Source organism: Sebastes fasciatus, chromosome 24 (genome assembly GCF_043250625.1).
Source record: "Sebastes fasciatus isolate fSebFas1 chromosome 24, fSebFas1.pri, whole genome shotgun sequence".
NCBI classification, from domain to species: domain Eukaryota; kingdom Metazoa; phylum Chordata; class Actinopteri; order Perciformes; family Sebastidae; genus Sebastes; species Sebastes fasciatus.
Genome location: NC_133818.1, coordinates 9814389 through 9830655, shown reverse-complemented (window position 1 = coordinate 9830655; position 16267 = coordinate 9814389). Strand labels below are relative to the sequence as shown.

Below are 16267 nucleotides of genomic sequence, written 5' to 3'. Positions count from 1 at the left end.
TTATTAACAAAAGTACAACATCAGTATACAGGGGACAGTTTACAAATAAACAGTAACAAAACAAAACAGCCAGGGGTACAAAACACTAGACAAATATATTATGAAACAAACAGAAATTATTAGTCTTAATATAAATATTTTTTGTTGGTCGAATTATGAATTTTATGAATAAAATATTTTGCTAGGATTATTATAAAATTCATTATTAAAAAACGTCTTCTTTTTGGGGGGGTATTTGGAGAAACCAAAAACAACATTTTCCCTTATTTCCCACGTTGTCCTGCATAAAGTAACTATTTCCGATTGCCATTAAATGCATCACTTGTTATTCAACTATTAGTGCTACTTTACTGCCTCTGTGTGGTCATATAACTTTATACACAGACTTTAAAGCCTCAAGCACAGACTGGATGACCAAAACAATAATTATTCCAGCAGGTGGCAATGTAAGCCTGCGCCTACGGCGGAACAGTGTGCGGTTTTTTAGTTATATAACCTCAAAATAGTATTTAATGCGGCTGAAATACTTTATGCGCCTTGTGTTGATGCAACAATGAAGGCATTAATTGCTGTTTGTGGCATTTAATATTCTTATATATTATCTTTCTATCAAGCTGAATGTCCCACAGACATTCTGCAGAAATAATGCAGTCATGTTATTAGGTGGAGCAGCCTGTCGCTGAAGCAATCCTGCAATGCAACCTGCAATGCATCCAACATGCAATGCATCCAACATGCAATGCATCCTCAAGCACCACCTGTTCATCAAGGCCTATGATCTCAGCTGACTCTTCCTACACATCCCTAGTATTAGTAGTAGTACTATAATTATTTATTATTAGTTGTAGTAGTAGTAGCACTATTATTATTCTCATTATTATTAATATTATTATTATTAGTTGTAGTAGTTGTATTATTAGTATTGTTGTTGTTGTTGCTGTTTTGTTATCATTATTCCCATGGCCATCCCTTTATTTCAATGTTTTTTTGTTTTTTTTGTTGTCCCACTATAGGCTTTATTACACAAGGGGGGCGTGCCAGTTTGTGCAAGAGGACCTCCTCTGACAGGACAGAGAGTAGCAGGCTTCAGATGTTGCTCCGACTGCTGCTGACTATTGATGTCACCTTCTGGTGTCCTTACTACTACAAATATGACCGAGCTAAAGCGTTAAGAGACGCGTAATGGCAGGATAAAACAGTGCCAAGTGCGCATTTACGCACAGCCCGAAGCTGCAGGATTTCAGCCCTCTGCAGTCTGCAGCTTCTCAGCACCTGGCTGTCTGATGAAAGGCTGGCTGGGGGGCTATGGCTTCTTCTGCTCCACCTCCAGCCGAGGCGAGGAAGTTCACCCGGGGGCTCAACAAGCCGGGCACCGCCGCCGAGCTCCGGCAGAGCGTCTCCGAGGCTGTCAGGACGTCGGTGTTGATGGTAAGAGCACAAAAAAACACTCTCTGTTATAACAACACTGAACTAACTATGGGATGCCTCTTTAGTTATAAGTTGCATCATTTATTTGAGAATGGTGATATTTCTACAGTTATGCTGTCATTTGTTGCTGGTGCATCTGATTCTGCAGGGTGTCTATTGTTACAACTTTCTCAAAGGGGTTGCCAGGTAACTGAAATATACACCTCCAGCTCTAAAGGGACTCACACACACACACACACACACACACACACACACACACATGAATGTCTGCACATTTCTTTAGTTCATCCTGTGTCATCTGACCCCCCCAGTTGCACCTTGCAACCAGATAGGTTAGAAACAGCTGAGTAATGACAGGTAAGAAATGCCAAATATCTATGTTTTTTACTGAATTGTCTATAATAATGAGGATGATGATGATATTATAAAGGCATGACATTTGTCATTGTCAATCGATTAAAATATTTAATCATGATTTCTCGCACACTTTTTATCTGTTCAAAATGTATTTAATACTCTTATCAACATGGGAGTGGGCAAATATGCTGCTTTATGCAAATGTATGTATATATTTATTATTGGAAATCAATTAACAGCATAAAAAAATTACAAATATTGTCCAGAAACCCTCACAGGTACTGCATTTAGCATAAGAATTATGCTCAAATCATAACATGGCAAACTGCAGCCGTGTGTGTCAGTCATAGTCAAGTCAGCGTGCTGACTTGACTATGACTTCTGGCATGTCTGTAAAGAGGAGACTCGTGGGTACCCAGAGAACCCATTTTTTTATTCACATATCTTGAGGTCAGAGGTCAAGGGACCCCTTTGAAAATGGACATTACAGTTTTTCCTCCAAAATTTTGTGCATGTTTGGAGCGTTATTTAGCCTCCTTCGCGACAAGCTAGTATAACATGGTTGGTAGTAATGGATTCTTTAAGCCAGGTTCCTTAAAACTGAGCCCACTAGAACCTAAAAATCGCAAGTTGCGTTAATACGGTAAAGAAATTAGAAGCGTTCAAACTAAACGCCAACAGCCATAGTGTTATTGTTTCTGCAGACTGCACTATTGTCTGTTCAGTTTACCTTTTGCAATGTCCTCGACTTATCCCGACCAACCCAGCGCCTGTGTCTTGTTGCATAATGGCGATCAATATGCCATTTTTCTGCAACTAATGGCTTTTGCTGTCAATTACGGCTGCTGTCTCTCTCCGTGGTCCCAGTGCGCCTCCTGATCTCGTAATAAAGTCGTCAAACGACACAGGCAGTTTAGTCTCCGGTATAATGAGACCCATGAAACCCACCTTAACTGTCAAGTTAAATTGTCAATATAGTCATCTATGAAGCATAAAATGAAGCTGGTATAATTTCCCAATGTTAGGTTATTTCCTAGTGCCTGTGGTCACATGATAGGGGGAGCCCAGGCAGCCACTTCCAGTGACCATGAGATCTGGTCAGTGCTAATGAGTTTGTCTCGGGGTTGGGCGTGGGTCATCGTGTTACACTCACATACTGTGTATCATTGCCGTCACAGTACAGTGAGGCTTTGCGCTCAGAAAAAGTGGAGCAGAATGGATGAATTAGCAGCACTTAAAGGTATCAGAAACAACGTTGTACCTTTTATGGTGGGTCGCAATGTATGCATCTGGGTCCCATTATGTGCCTTCTGTGTGAACTTCTATTTTTGACTGTGTACTTATGGTGCAGCTGTTTCCCCTGCCCGTTTGACACGGAGACTGACATGCTGGTATGGTAAAACAAAAATATATATATAGTAGACTTGACATCAAAGAATTTCCTCGACGGCTCAGATTTCACCCGGCAAGAAGCGGGTCGGCCGGTCTTGGATTGCGGTGCGATCATGGCGCTTAACTGGTAACTCAATCTGATCAAACTGGTTTTGTAAATTTAAGACAAAAAGATGGAGGAAGTAAATGAAGGAAAGGTATGCATATATCCATTCATTCGTATCCGTAACCGCTTATCCTATTCCCCCCTATTGTGGGGGGAAACCGGAGCACCTGGAGTAAACCCACGCTAACACGGGGAGACCATGCAAACTCCACACAGAAGGGCCTGCAACCCTCTTGCCGTGAGGCGACAGTGCTAACCCCTGCACCACCGTGCAGCCGAGGTTTGCATATAAAGAGTCTCAAATGTAACCTCTTCCTGGTATAGTGGATCCATTATTTAGTCCTAATCTTAATCTCCACACTTGGCAATCCTGTCATAGTAGCCTATTAATTCTGTTTTAGTCCGCAGTGTGTGGAGTGGCATAATGGATGTCAGATCAGAACCCAGGGCTGGGTTTAATAATGGATGAGACGATGGTAGGTGTCCTGGCTATTTTTAAACTCGCCCTCTTTCTCCTCTGTAACTTGGTGTCACACTAAGCACCCTGCGGACCATCAATTATGAATACCTGCATATGGGATAAATCATCTAAGTTCAAGACTGAGGCCAGATCAGGCGAGTTAGACGCTCGCCACACACCATAGTTAGCGCAGGCGTGGCTTGCTCTCAGCTATACCTTAGTAAACACAGTGGAGGCCGAGCAGTAGAGCAGTAAAGACAGCCCCTGCTGTTTTAATAATCACTTCCAACTGCGGGAAATGCTTGCTTGGAGGTTTTTATGCCTCTTTATGCCCTCCCCCTGCCTTGCTGAATGGGTGTCTTTACTCATTTCTTCATGCAGCCACACACATACTATAAACGCATACAAACACTCAAATTCTGTCTCTGTCTTTTTGTATTTTCGAATGTTTGACGACTCTCTTTTTTTTCTTCTATGTCTCTAGCTATGAGACTTTAACCCCACTAACCTCATAATGTGCATCCTGATACCTTAAAGGGGAACTACGCCCATTTTCAAAATTCATATATGTTACTCTTATGGTCTAAATATAGACTGTATAGACAGTGTCCGTCATCGTGGTGTTTAGCCATCACCAGCTTGTTTTTTTGCAACCAGAAGTGACACGAGAGGGTGGAGCTAAGTACAAACGAACACTGAATAAGATGTTCTAAGACAAAATCGCAGACAACACCCAGAATGGATGGACGTGGTAGCAACCTGTCAATCACAAGATAGCCACGCCCTCTCTGAGAGAGCATGTTCACAAGAATTGGATGAACTCTCCTAGGCCGTGGAAATAACATATTGGAATTCTTCTTTTAGGCGTTGTTCTCCTTTAATACCACCTCCCATTTATAGTTGGCTCAGACCTGCAGGTTCAAACTGTGGAATTCCACTTAAGAGTGAACTCCACTTTAGAGGATTTGGTCTGATTAGAGCATGAAAAAACCTGGCAGAGATAATCTGCAGATTTGCAGATGCTTTAGCACTGCTGACCTATATCTGTGTCATGATACAGGACCTGTGATGGAGCCGGACGTTTAGCCGTCTGCTGGATTTGTGATGTTACGAGTTGCTGCCGCCGATAGCTGAGGCGAGGGCTTTTCTGGCCTTGCGGTTTCCATGTCTTCTTTATTTAGGCTGTCATTCCCACCCTTTCTCTGGCGTAAACACCACGCCAGCCTGACATGTGTGTGTTTGCGTATGTAGACGGTCGTATAAGTCTGCCTCCATTTCCCCTTTAAGATTGACAGAAAACAACATTCAGCATCACTGTAATACAAAATTCCTGCTTCATGACATGAGTTTGACGTGTTGCCACAGCTTCCACCACAAACAAGGCTGTGATCATTCTGCAGAGCCTGCAGGCTCACAAATGAAAAAGTCTGTTCATGTTTGAGCGCCAGATCATTTTGATTGGATAGTTGCTGCGTGTTTTTTAGTTTCTGCTGCATGGCCCGCAGTGTTGATTCAAGAGAGAGTGTAAGGGAGGTTTCAACTTATTGCAACATCTTCAGTGTTTTGAGGTTTTGTTTATTGTAAGGTATTGTAAGGTTTAGCAAGTCGGCCTAAGGATTAGGAGACAGTAACATTACATTTCAAGTGTAGACACACAAACTCCCACGATTCCAGCAGATCTTTGTGAATTATTGACTCATTACTGTGAGAAAAATGTCTGTTAACAATGCCGAAAAGTAAAGAAACTCAGACAAGATCAATACCTCAGTGGTTGGGTGAAACTGATTTTTGAGCAGGCGTCCAAATAGAATCATATTCTGAAGGTAGTAAGACTCAAGATACAATATAGATACCAGTACAGTGTTTGATTTAAGAACCCTGTATGTGCATTTCCAGTGCAACTAAAACTGCTCCCAGCTGAAAAACATTAAAATAACTCGTGGGTTGTGGTGCTCCAGAAAGATGTTAGAAAACAACAAAATAAGTATTGAATCTGAGGAAAAACATTTCTGCAAGTAATTTGCATGAGTAGAAATAGTATTTATGTAGGCATATTACACAGACTATACTGTTTATATATATTAGCAACTCAAAACTAAGTGTTTGCATATGATTACATAACATCTTTTAATGTCCCTTCAGAGCTACAGAATACTGTTTTCAGAGGCTGAGTAGTACTCCCCATGACAAATAAACTGACTCTCATGTGTTAAATTGGCAGAGTGACCCTTTAACTTTGTGTCATTTATTATAATGGTTAAGTGTCTTTAATATAACCACGATTAGCAAAACAGTTGCTACTTCAATCAGCAGCGCAGCCAGGCTGGTCTGCAGAAATTGGGCAGTGACCATAAAAAAATCCTCTGACCCAGTTGACACAATTGCACACCCAGTTCCCTGTGTAAAAATAGCTATTTCACTTTAGTGTGGAAAACATTCATGGTCCTTTTGGCTGCCGGAGAATCCTTCCATGTGAAGGTTGCCTAGTTGGCCTAGATAGAATATATGATTAAAAAGCAGTGTGCTGGTTTATCTCATTACTGGTTAGATAGCCATCAAGAGGATTCAACACAGCCCAAATGTCTTTTTTTCATTGTGCACAAGGATCCAGTCCTAGTCGGCCAGATTACCTGCAGGCCTATCATGAGACACCCAGCACCCAAATCACATGAGCGTAACCCAGATTCTACAGTGACGTTCATTATTGTTAGCCTGAATTTAAGTCCCTGATGAATATTGGCACATTTGCCTGAGATAAAGAGAATCCCTGTTACACCTTGTATTATATATACTAAAAGTGCAATGATCTAGGCCACTTTTCAATGAGACTTGGAAAGCAATCCTTGAACCATTGTCCATTTAAAGGTAGGGTTGGTAATGTTGAGAAACTAGCAATATATGCTAGATTTAAAAAAATGATCCAACCTAAAAACCCAGCCCAGTGTTGCCAACTCTTTTCCAATGAAAGTAGCTAGCAGCACTAGCTCCAAAAGTCCCTAAATCTAGCGAGAAAGTCGCAAAGTTGGGAACACTGACAGTCCATCCCCTCAGACCTTCCTCCAAAGCCACACCCCCAAAATAATCATTATGAACGTGAACAATCATTCGGGCCGAATTAAATGATTGGATAGTGTTATGCTAACATAACACCATATATTAATGCTATGTAATCACACTGGTCATGGATTCCCTCTATCTGCACTCACATGACCATACATGCAGAAATAAACTCAGAGGCCTTGTGTTGCAAAACAAACCTCAGATAGTTTTTCCATGCTCCTTACGTCAAACCACTGCAGTGAAACTTGGCTGCCATGCCGTCTTTTGAGTCATCGCTCTGCATTGCATGCTGTCTGGGTCACATTACAGTATGTTTTGGGCAAAGCATTCATGATTACGTGTCCCTGCCCCTGCATTTTTGTTTGATTCTTGTGGATTTCCCAAAATCGATTAGAAAAGATGAGGTAAAGTCTGTCTTTGTTTCCAGTGAGTCATCATCAGTGTTGTTGCAGTGTTAGGAGCAGCCTGCGGGAGGCAGCAGTGATGCACGTCTTCTACCTCTCTCTGCTCATGCTTGAAGCATTCAAACGTGTAAAGACTTGTGCTTTCTGCAGTGGAGAAGAAGCTCTCATGTGTGTCTTTAATATTGTGTCAGCATTTAGCTATTTCACGTCCATTAGTCATGGAAGTAAGGGTTTCATTTAGTCTTAAATCTTTACATAAGGTTTGATTTATTTGGTTTACGCGGCTTTGTGCAATGACAATGAGTGATGGCCGTCCACCACAAAATATTCCTCCTTCTTTACTTTCTCCAAAATAACAATGCCTTGTTGCCTGGAGACCAAACTTAATCTCTCGTATTTAATATTTCAGAAAAAAGACAGCGTGTTGTTAAGGGTTCACCACATTGAAAAGCTTTTGGTCTAAAAGAGCCAATACAAAAACCATAAAGTTTATGGAGTAAATTTATGATTGAGGAAGAAGACTGTTTTGTGGATTAGAAGATGAGCATCTGAGAAGAGCATTACATTTACTTTGCTGACTGTGGTGGATTTATCTTTGCTACTGCACCCTGTTTACAACGTCTTTTGTGGCTTCTGATGAAGTAATTTTGCAGTTCCCCTGGTTTGCAGATGTCTGTGTGGAAAGGTTATTGGGTGCATTATGGGGTGCAGTGTGGATTTCATTAGATTAATGCATCCTCTGAGGGATAGCCCATAATGTAATGACATTGTTCCCAAGAATGCTGTTGAGGCTTTTTAAATGAGCCTGAAAACGCTGCAAGGAAAGTAATCTCTATAAGCAGATTCTGCATCCACATGTAGAATCTGTAGGCAACAGGACAAGATCTGGGTGTTGGATGGCGCATTAGAGCCATGTGTAAAGCGTAGCCTATAGCACTAACTTCTGATGAAACTACGAATTGATTTGCTCCAAACCAGCTGACGGAAATGAGCCTATTTCCTAAGGCTAATTTATCGTCTTTCAATGGAATCGTATTGTGATGAAATCATATATCGAATTATTGTGATACACAATAACATTGTCTAAATTGATAATAACCAGCACATACTAACTCAAATATCTCAAAAAATCTGATATTTTTGCACTAAAGCTCTTAATAACATTAGACATTTACCATGTTTTTATTTCATATAGACTATTTATTTACTGAATTACTAGAAAACTTGTTATACTATGATATATATCAGCCCAGTCGCACAGTAGTTTGGGAAATAGTCATAAAATGTAATGTATTGATTCGTGTACAATTTTTTTCGTGATGGTCAGCACGAAATCAATTTGTATGTAATCCACGTAATTGTGAACAGGGAAGTATAGAGAGTGGCTAACTCTGACCCCAAACTCCTACCATGTAGGGAGGAGTTTGGGGTCAAAGAACACCCGACTTTCGCCCAGGAGACCAGTGTTCGTGTCCCGTGTGAAACCAGAAGTCAAAATTGATTTATTTGTCACGTAACCTACGTATCTAAGTTACTTCCGGAGTTATTTTAACCCAAACTTTTCCTAAAGCTAAATAGTTTTGTCATGCAACTTCCGTACTCAAGTTACGCCACTTCCGGTGTTATTTAAACCCAAACTGCGATCTTTTCCTAAACCTGACTAATTAGTTTTATTTTGAAAAGACTGAAGCGGAAATTGACACGTGTGTCACGTGTTGCTGGACATTTGGAGGAAAAAGCACTAAAAATAGTTTGTTGAAAGTCGTGCTGAGCGTCACAAACATAAAGCGAAATTCGTGTCTATGTACACAAATCAAATAGATACAATTTCAAGACTATTTCCAAACTGCCGTGAGACTGTGTTGTATATATCGTTATCGAGATATGAAATGACCTATATCGGAATAGAAGATTTTTGCCATATCGCCCAGCTCTACTATTTCAGATTTCTTTTTTGCGACATTTAAAAAAAATTCACTTAAAATTAATTTGACAATTGACTGTAAACATGGGTACTGAAACTTAAACTCCTTTCAGCACCTCCATCAACTGCTATTTGTGTTTTGACTGCAATTTATCTCCTTCAGTATTTCATCAGTTTTAAATGTTTCCATGGCAAAATTTCAGCATTAAGCACACGTACATTTTCCTCAGAAAATGTAGCTGTTTCTATTTGTCATTTATGGCCACCATAACTGTTGTCTCTCCACTATCCATTACTGCTCCTACTCTGTGCTCTCTCTTGCTTTTTATTATGATTTCCCATCTTACCCATTTTGCTGCATCACCCACTTAAAAGTAGGTGAGAGTGTCACCGCTGATGAAATATTTACACCAGCCACCCGGAGAGAAGCTGAAAAAAAAATTCTGAGATTTAAATTAGCCTTACATAAACAAGCCTGTATCCTTCAGCTGACACCTTTGCTTCTGGATGTTAATTAGATGATGATTTGCAGAGGGTTGCCAGGTTTGTCCTATGACGCATCATGCTGGATGGATCAGTGTTAATGGCTGTGGGCCTGGCAACGTGGGTCAAGAGAAGTTAAATCATTCCTTTTTATGTCTTAGAGTTCAGTGATGACATCAGAAAGATGACTGCATCGCTTGCAATTTCATGGTCAGTGGGAGAAAGAAAGGGAAAGAGGCAGAGAGAAAGAGTCAAACATTGTCTGCAGCAGCCAGTTTGTGTGTGTGCGCGTTGGTAACAGGCGGCTTTTACTGTTGACAAAGCATGCCGAGTCAGAGAAATGACTAAGCTGCGAGGGAGGGAAAGAGAGAGAGAGCCCGCTGGGAGGAGAGAAGAAGTGAAAGTGACAGGCGTGATGGAGAGAGATGGCAAGGTTGAGGAAAGAGGGAGAGGAAGCGAAGCAGCGAGGAAGAGTCAGTGAGAGAGCAAAGTGAGAGCATCCTTCCAGCAGAAGGAGGAAGGAAGGGGAGTCGGGAGAGTCTACGCCCTGCTCTGACTGGATGAGCAGCTTCTCTCCTCCGCGCACTCATCCCTCCATCCCTGCTGAGCCGCACACCGGAGGATACTACTTGGCTTTCGAAGATTGTGTTTCAAGCGGAATGATTGGGAATCCTCCTCGGCTGGAAACTGATACCTGAGTGAGAGGACTTTTTTCTACATGTGGAAGAGGTCAAGGTTGGGAGATCTAGTTGGGCAAAGAGTTTAGAAATCACCAACGGTCAGATAATTTTTTTCCTGCATGGTGGCGGTGGATGTTTGGTTGGTTTGGCACCATGGGATGCACCACCAGCGTGGTTCTGCTGGAGGGGCTGCGCTCCATCCTTGAGAGGAACTGTGGCTACATCAAGGGGGCGGTGGAGCTGGGGGCTCTGGAGGAGGAAGAGGAAACACTGAGTCTGAGGGGATCTCAACACTGGATTCCCACAACTGCTCTGGTAAACCCACTTTGAAATATTGCCTCTTTGCTGACGCGCACGAGGGCAATTTCTAGTCATTTTCCACTCTTTTGCAATCAGTTTTTCATTGTTAACCAGTATGTTTAGTATAGTGTGTATTATATAGTGTATCCTTATGTGTGGAGTTTGCATGTTCTCCCTGTGTTAGCGTGGGTTTACTCCGGGTGCTCTGGTTTCCCCCCACAGTCCAGAGACATGCAGGTTAATTGTTGACTCTAAATTGCATGTAGGTGTGAATGTGAGTGTGAATGGTTGTCTGTCAGCCATGTGATGTGATAGTCTGGAGACCTGTCCAGGGTGAACCCCGCCTTCGCCCAATGTCAGCTGGAATCGGCTCCGGCCCCCCCGCGACCCTGAATAGGATAAGCAATTACAGATAATGGATGGATGGATGGATGGAACCAGTATGTTTACTGTCCAAAATTACAGGTCAAAATTAGAAGAATTCCTTTCCTTTTTCTTTCTGCATTTGATCAGTGACTCCACTAGCTAGAGCTACAGTAGTTTCTTTTCTATACCGTCATATCATTCTTGAGGTAAAAAATGAATAATTTACAAATCTCGTCGGATTAAACACGAGTTACTGCACAGATCAGCAGATTTTTGGCTAACAATCTTCCTAATAGACTCCCCGGAGGAGCTTGATTTAGAAGACAAGTATGTACTTCCGAGGCCCCGATCACACAATTACTGGCGCAGCACATCAAAAGCTTAACATTTGGCTGCGAGGAAATATAAGATAAGTCTCGGGATTTTGCGCGAGTGAGCAGGGAAAGTAAAATCAAGGTCTGTAGCCATGTTGTCTTCCGCTTGGATTTATGCAGTTCTACATTAAGCCACTTCCCTCAACTTAGCTCCATTAGCCCGCAGCCTGCCCTGTGTTAAATCAAAAAGATTTAATGGACAATCAATAGCGAGGGGGACTGCTAGTGCACACTGAGGAAAGAACATTCACTAGAAACCATTATCACTTTTGGATGCAGCGTTTCCTTTGCAACCATTAAGCTGTGGTTGGCCTCCCGTAACCCTTCCCTTATAAACAACAACTAGAATAGTACACTCAGTAGAGTGCAGATCTCCGCCAGGTGTGTCTGCAACGACCACTGCTGTAATAGTGAACACCTGTCAGCAGTTCAAAATATGTAAATCTTTGGAGACCGATGTCCAATTTACAAACGGGTAGATATGTGACATTAAGATTTACAAGCCAAATGCCAACTACATAAACATCCGGACAAAGATAAGCTATCCTCTAAAAATGCCCGACTTGCTGTCGGTGACATCACAATCCCATTCCCGATACATACATACATGCAACTGTCTTACATAGGCGTGCGAATCAAGAGAGGAAAAATTCGTAATCTGTAACAGAAGCAAGAGTGAAGCAGTTGTTTATCAGTTGCGGCCCCTACCGGCCAGTTAAGAGTAGTGATAGTAGTAGATAGTATTCGATAAAATATGTTGTCAATAAAATATGTTTAAAAAAAAATGTGAATCACTGCAACTACGAAGGGTCCTTGAGCATACAGTCATAAATGAGCACAGCAAATATTTGGCTGATGGGTCCAGCAGTATGCACGATTAGCTGTGGACAGACAGACACACACATGACTGAATACATAATCTCCTGGCGGATAAAATAATTACATTTAAAATTGCAGCGGAATATATCGTTCCATTAATCTCAACACAGGAAGCATCCAGAACAGCAACCAAAATGCAGATTGTGACATTTTTTTGCTTCCGTAAGAATTAAAATACTGTATAAAGTGATGTGGACAAAATCCAAAATATAGTGTTTCATCCTTTATGTTGCTGGCGAACATATATTATGCGATTATTTTCTTCTCACTTTGATATATCCAAGCTCTCAATTCCCTCAGAGGTCACCACTGTCAAGATAAGATGGCTTGCTATCTGTCAAAGCCTTACTCCTGCACCACTTGTCATGTACCTGTACAGTAAGATAAATGTCAGTATAGATAGAGCACAAGTGTTGAATTAAAGGCCACCAGTCACCTATAGCACTTTAATTTTTTTTCTTGTACAGTAGTATTTTGATTATTTGCTGACAAATTTGTTATATCCACTAGTGAATATTATATACTGGAGTGTACATAATACTATTTCGGAAGTCCTGCTACATTCCAGCGTTCTGGTCCAGTGAAAGCTATGGATCATCACTTTGTTAAACAGACGTAAATCTACATTATGGACTAATCCTGTGCATGGAACTTTCTGCTCTTCAGTTGGTGTTGCTGTAGTAGTCTCTCAGCACCTCTGAGAGCTCTGACATCATAGCGACTTCAGGAACTCCCCTCTCTCGTATCATATTTAACTTGTCCCACATGTTTCCCCCCTGTACTACCTGGAGCCACTAATGTTGACCACAACATAGACCTGCTCTGTGCTTCTTTGATTAAAGGACATTGTGCAATTTTAGTGGGACGGACGATGGCTTGTGACAGATGAGTGAGCCAATTATATGTGTGTGCATCACGGGTCAGTGTGAAGGGGAAGTTTCACATCTTTTCAGGCAACACCCTCACACTTTGTCTCTCCAGGGTGTCTGCAGCGAATTTCGGCTCCCAAACATTACGTCAACCTCCCCTTATGCAATTCTCCACAGACTTGTGTGACGCTCTATATGTGTGTGTGTGTGTGTGTGCGGGCCTCTCGGGAAGGGTGTGGAGGGCTCACATGTCCTAATGAGTTCAAGCTGTGTAAAAGCAAATGGACGTCAAACTCCTACGCAGATGGTCTTGTAAACTAATTTGCACTCCCCAATCATACACAAACTCGCACACCCTCGCCTCGTGGTATCGCTGGCAAAGTACCAGCCATGGCTCCAGGAAGCGTGATGGCGTGAAGAGAGCGCTCCGGAGATGTGGGTGAATGAAGCGGGATGACCTCAGTGCAGGCAGGGGCTTTGACAAGAGGCTGATTATCACGCTGAGCTGGTGACGCTGTCGCTGAGGCCTCCGCAGTACAGTCAGCAGTCCTTTACAGATGGAGGCCAGAGGAAAGTCAAGTCAGAGAGCTGCATTACATTTGCTTTGTTTCACCCCAAAATATCCTTCATCTCTCAGCCTTTTCCAACACTAATGAAATGAATAAGACTACTAAAAGGACACATAAATTGTTTGCAACTAGTTTGAGCATCAGAATCCAAGTATTTTGTAGACAAACAATTGCGTTGTAGCTCAAAGATTTACCACCATATCTCCAATATGTCCTACAGCAAGATGCTCTTAATGTTTTCTATCAGAGTTTTGTGGCCACCGGCTTGTTTTATGTTGTTGTATGTTAGAGGAATAGCATCTATCTATAAAGCAAGTAATTTCTGTCTGTGTTTATGCATGTATGTGTGTGTGTCCTTCGCATATCTCGAGAAACGCTCATCCAATCTACTTAACACGTGGCGAATGTATTGGTGGGGACCCAAGGATGTGCTGTGTAAAATTTGGTGCAATTTGGACACGTGACACGTTCAATATTAATAAACTTTTAATAAACTAGCGATAGCTTGTTAACAAAGGGAACTGTATATTCAATATACATATATGGAAATAAGATTTATTGGATTATATTCACCAGAAGTATAAAACATTACATGTCCCTTATACATTAAAAAGAAAATACCACACATTTTTGAGGGAAAGGTCTTTATTCTTTGATTTTTTTTAATAATTCCTGACAATGACTGATATATTTGACTTCAGCACATCTCTGACTGCTGAAAATCAAACATTTTTACTGTTTCAATTTAGATATTTTCCAAAGTAAAAGACCCTAGAAGTGTATGATTCAACTTTTTCTCATGGTCTATTGTTAAAAAAGTTAATAAAAAAATATTGTTGTGGCAGTGGCAGCCCTACGCTTGTATTAGTTACGCTATTAATGTTGCTTCATTCGTGATGGTTATTCCTGCGGCTCGTAAAGCTTTCAACATCTCACCTCACGGGCTCCCTACCGGCGAAGTTCAACAACCTCATTTTACAGCCCCTGTGCAGTTTCCTGTGTTTTTAGACAAAGTTATTTCTCTGAATGGTACATTTCATCAAGTCCCTTTGAAGCGAGTACAGTTAAAACAAGTTATGCAAATTATGCACAGCGCCTCACACATCAGAGAACCCCGCTGTACGAAAAGTGCACACACACACATACCCTTGCCCGCCTTTGTGCTACATTTTGTCAGGAGCAATGGCGCTGAAGCTGCACCAGAGAGGCGACGGCGGCCTTTGAAGTCGTCCTGACCCGTGGCGCGCCATCCCTCCCTTCTCTCTGACATCCCACCTCTCAATCTGCACGCACAACAGAGCCCCAACTCCTCTTCCCATACTGATAATTGGATGAGTTATTAATCATGCTTGTTAAGCCAGGAAGATTCAGTGGCTTGTAAACATTGGTGTGGTTTGGGAGTTGTGTGTAACGCAGCATAAGAGAGAAAACAAACCTCAGGATTTGCATAAATTGACTCCCTCATTTAAAACTTTAAATGTCATCATTTTGAAACACACTCTCCGATAGAAAACAGCTGAGCAGAGGCGCCTGCGCTGCTTAAAGATTAAAGCGGAGCGATTCTCCTCGGAGAGGGAGCGCCGACTGGATGGAGGAACAACTCAAACTGTTCCTGAAGCAGCAGGAGAGTGTGTGTGTAGCGTCTGCGAGCCGGATAAGAGGGAAGAGTGTTTTAACTGACCCTGCTGAGTGACCGCTGCAGCGGATACGGTGTAGCAGCAGTTCAAAGCGAAGCAAAATACCAACGGGGAGTAGAACTTTATCAACACAGATCGAGTGTCTGAACACTGTTACTGGCTTGTGACAGTTATTTTTAGTCATTTCAACAGTAACACAGTTTTACAATTTATCCATCTGATAATCAGAACTGATGTTAGAGAAGATTTTTATGTCCTGTCATATCATCAGATCATAAACAATGAAGATAGGCTATAGTATAAAGAATCCTCTGGCAAGCTTCCAATAGTACACTATGTTACACATTTTCACTATAATTATAGTGTCACAGAGTATACATCACTTATTCCAGTGTAATTGCATAATACTCACCACAATAGCTACTGTTTGTTCACTTGGAGATTGGTGGCTCTGACCTGAAGCTGTTGCCTAAACCTAACTGTTTTTGTTGCCTATACCTAAAGAAGTTGTAGTTTTGTTGCCTTAACCTAAAGAAGTTGTAGTTTTGTTTCCTAAACCTACAAAAGTTGTAGTTTTGTTGCCTAAACCTAACTGTTTTTGTTGCCTATACCTAAAGAAGTTGTAGTTTTGTTGCCTTAACCTAAAGAAGTTGTAATTTTGTTACCTTAACCTAAAGTTGCAGTTTTGTTTCCTAAACCTAAAGAAGTTGTAGTTTTGTTTCCTAAACCTACAAAAGTTGTAGTTTTGTTGCCTAAACCTAAAGAAGATGTAGTTTTACCGCCTAAATCTAAAGAAGTTGTAATTTTGTTGCCTAAACCTAAACAAGCTGTTTTGTTTGTGTTCCAAATGTGACGTTTCATTCAGTTTTACATGTTAGAACGTGCTGCTTTTAAGTTTCACTTTCACTTTTACTACATAGTAGGTGTAGTAGGCCCCTAATATCCCACATCTATGATGCTTATAGCGACTGATAAAGCA

General features: G+C 41.5%; 1 protein-coding gene across 3 annotated transcripts in view; it reads left to right on the top strand.

The window, feature by feature from the left end:
- Positions 1-16267, top strand: part of dock9b (dedicator of cytokinesis 9b) — a 54597-nt gene that overhangs the window by 1816 nt on the left and 36514 nt on the right. For 2 of the 3 annotated variants that reach the window (XM_074626551.1, XM_074626552.1), the window contains exon 2: positions 1014-1428. In XM_074626551.1, the coding sequence (XP_074482652.1) occupies positions 1306-1428 (123 nt within the window). In that variant the 5' untranslated portion in view covers positions 1014-1305. Of the gene's footprint in view, positions 1-1013; positions 1429-9907; positions 10610-16267 lie in introns of those variants that run through there. The other variant, XM_074626550.1, reaches the window with a different exon arrangement.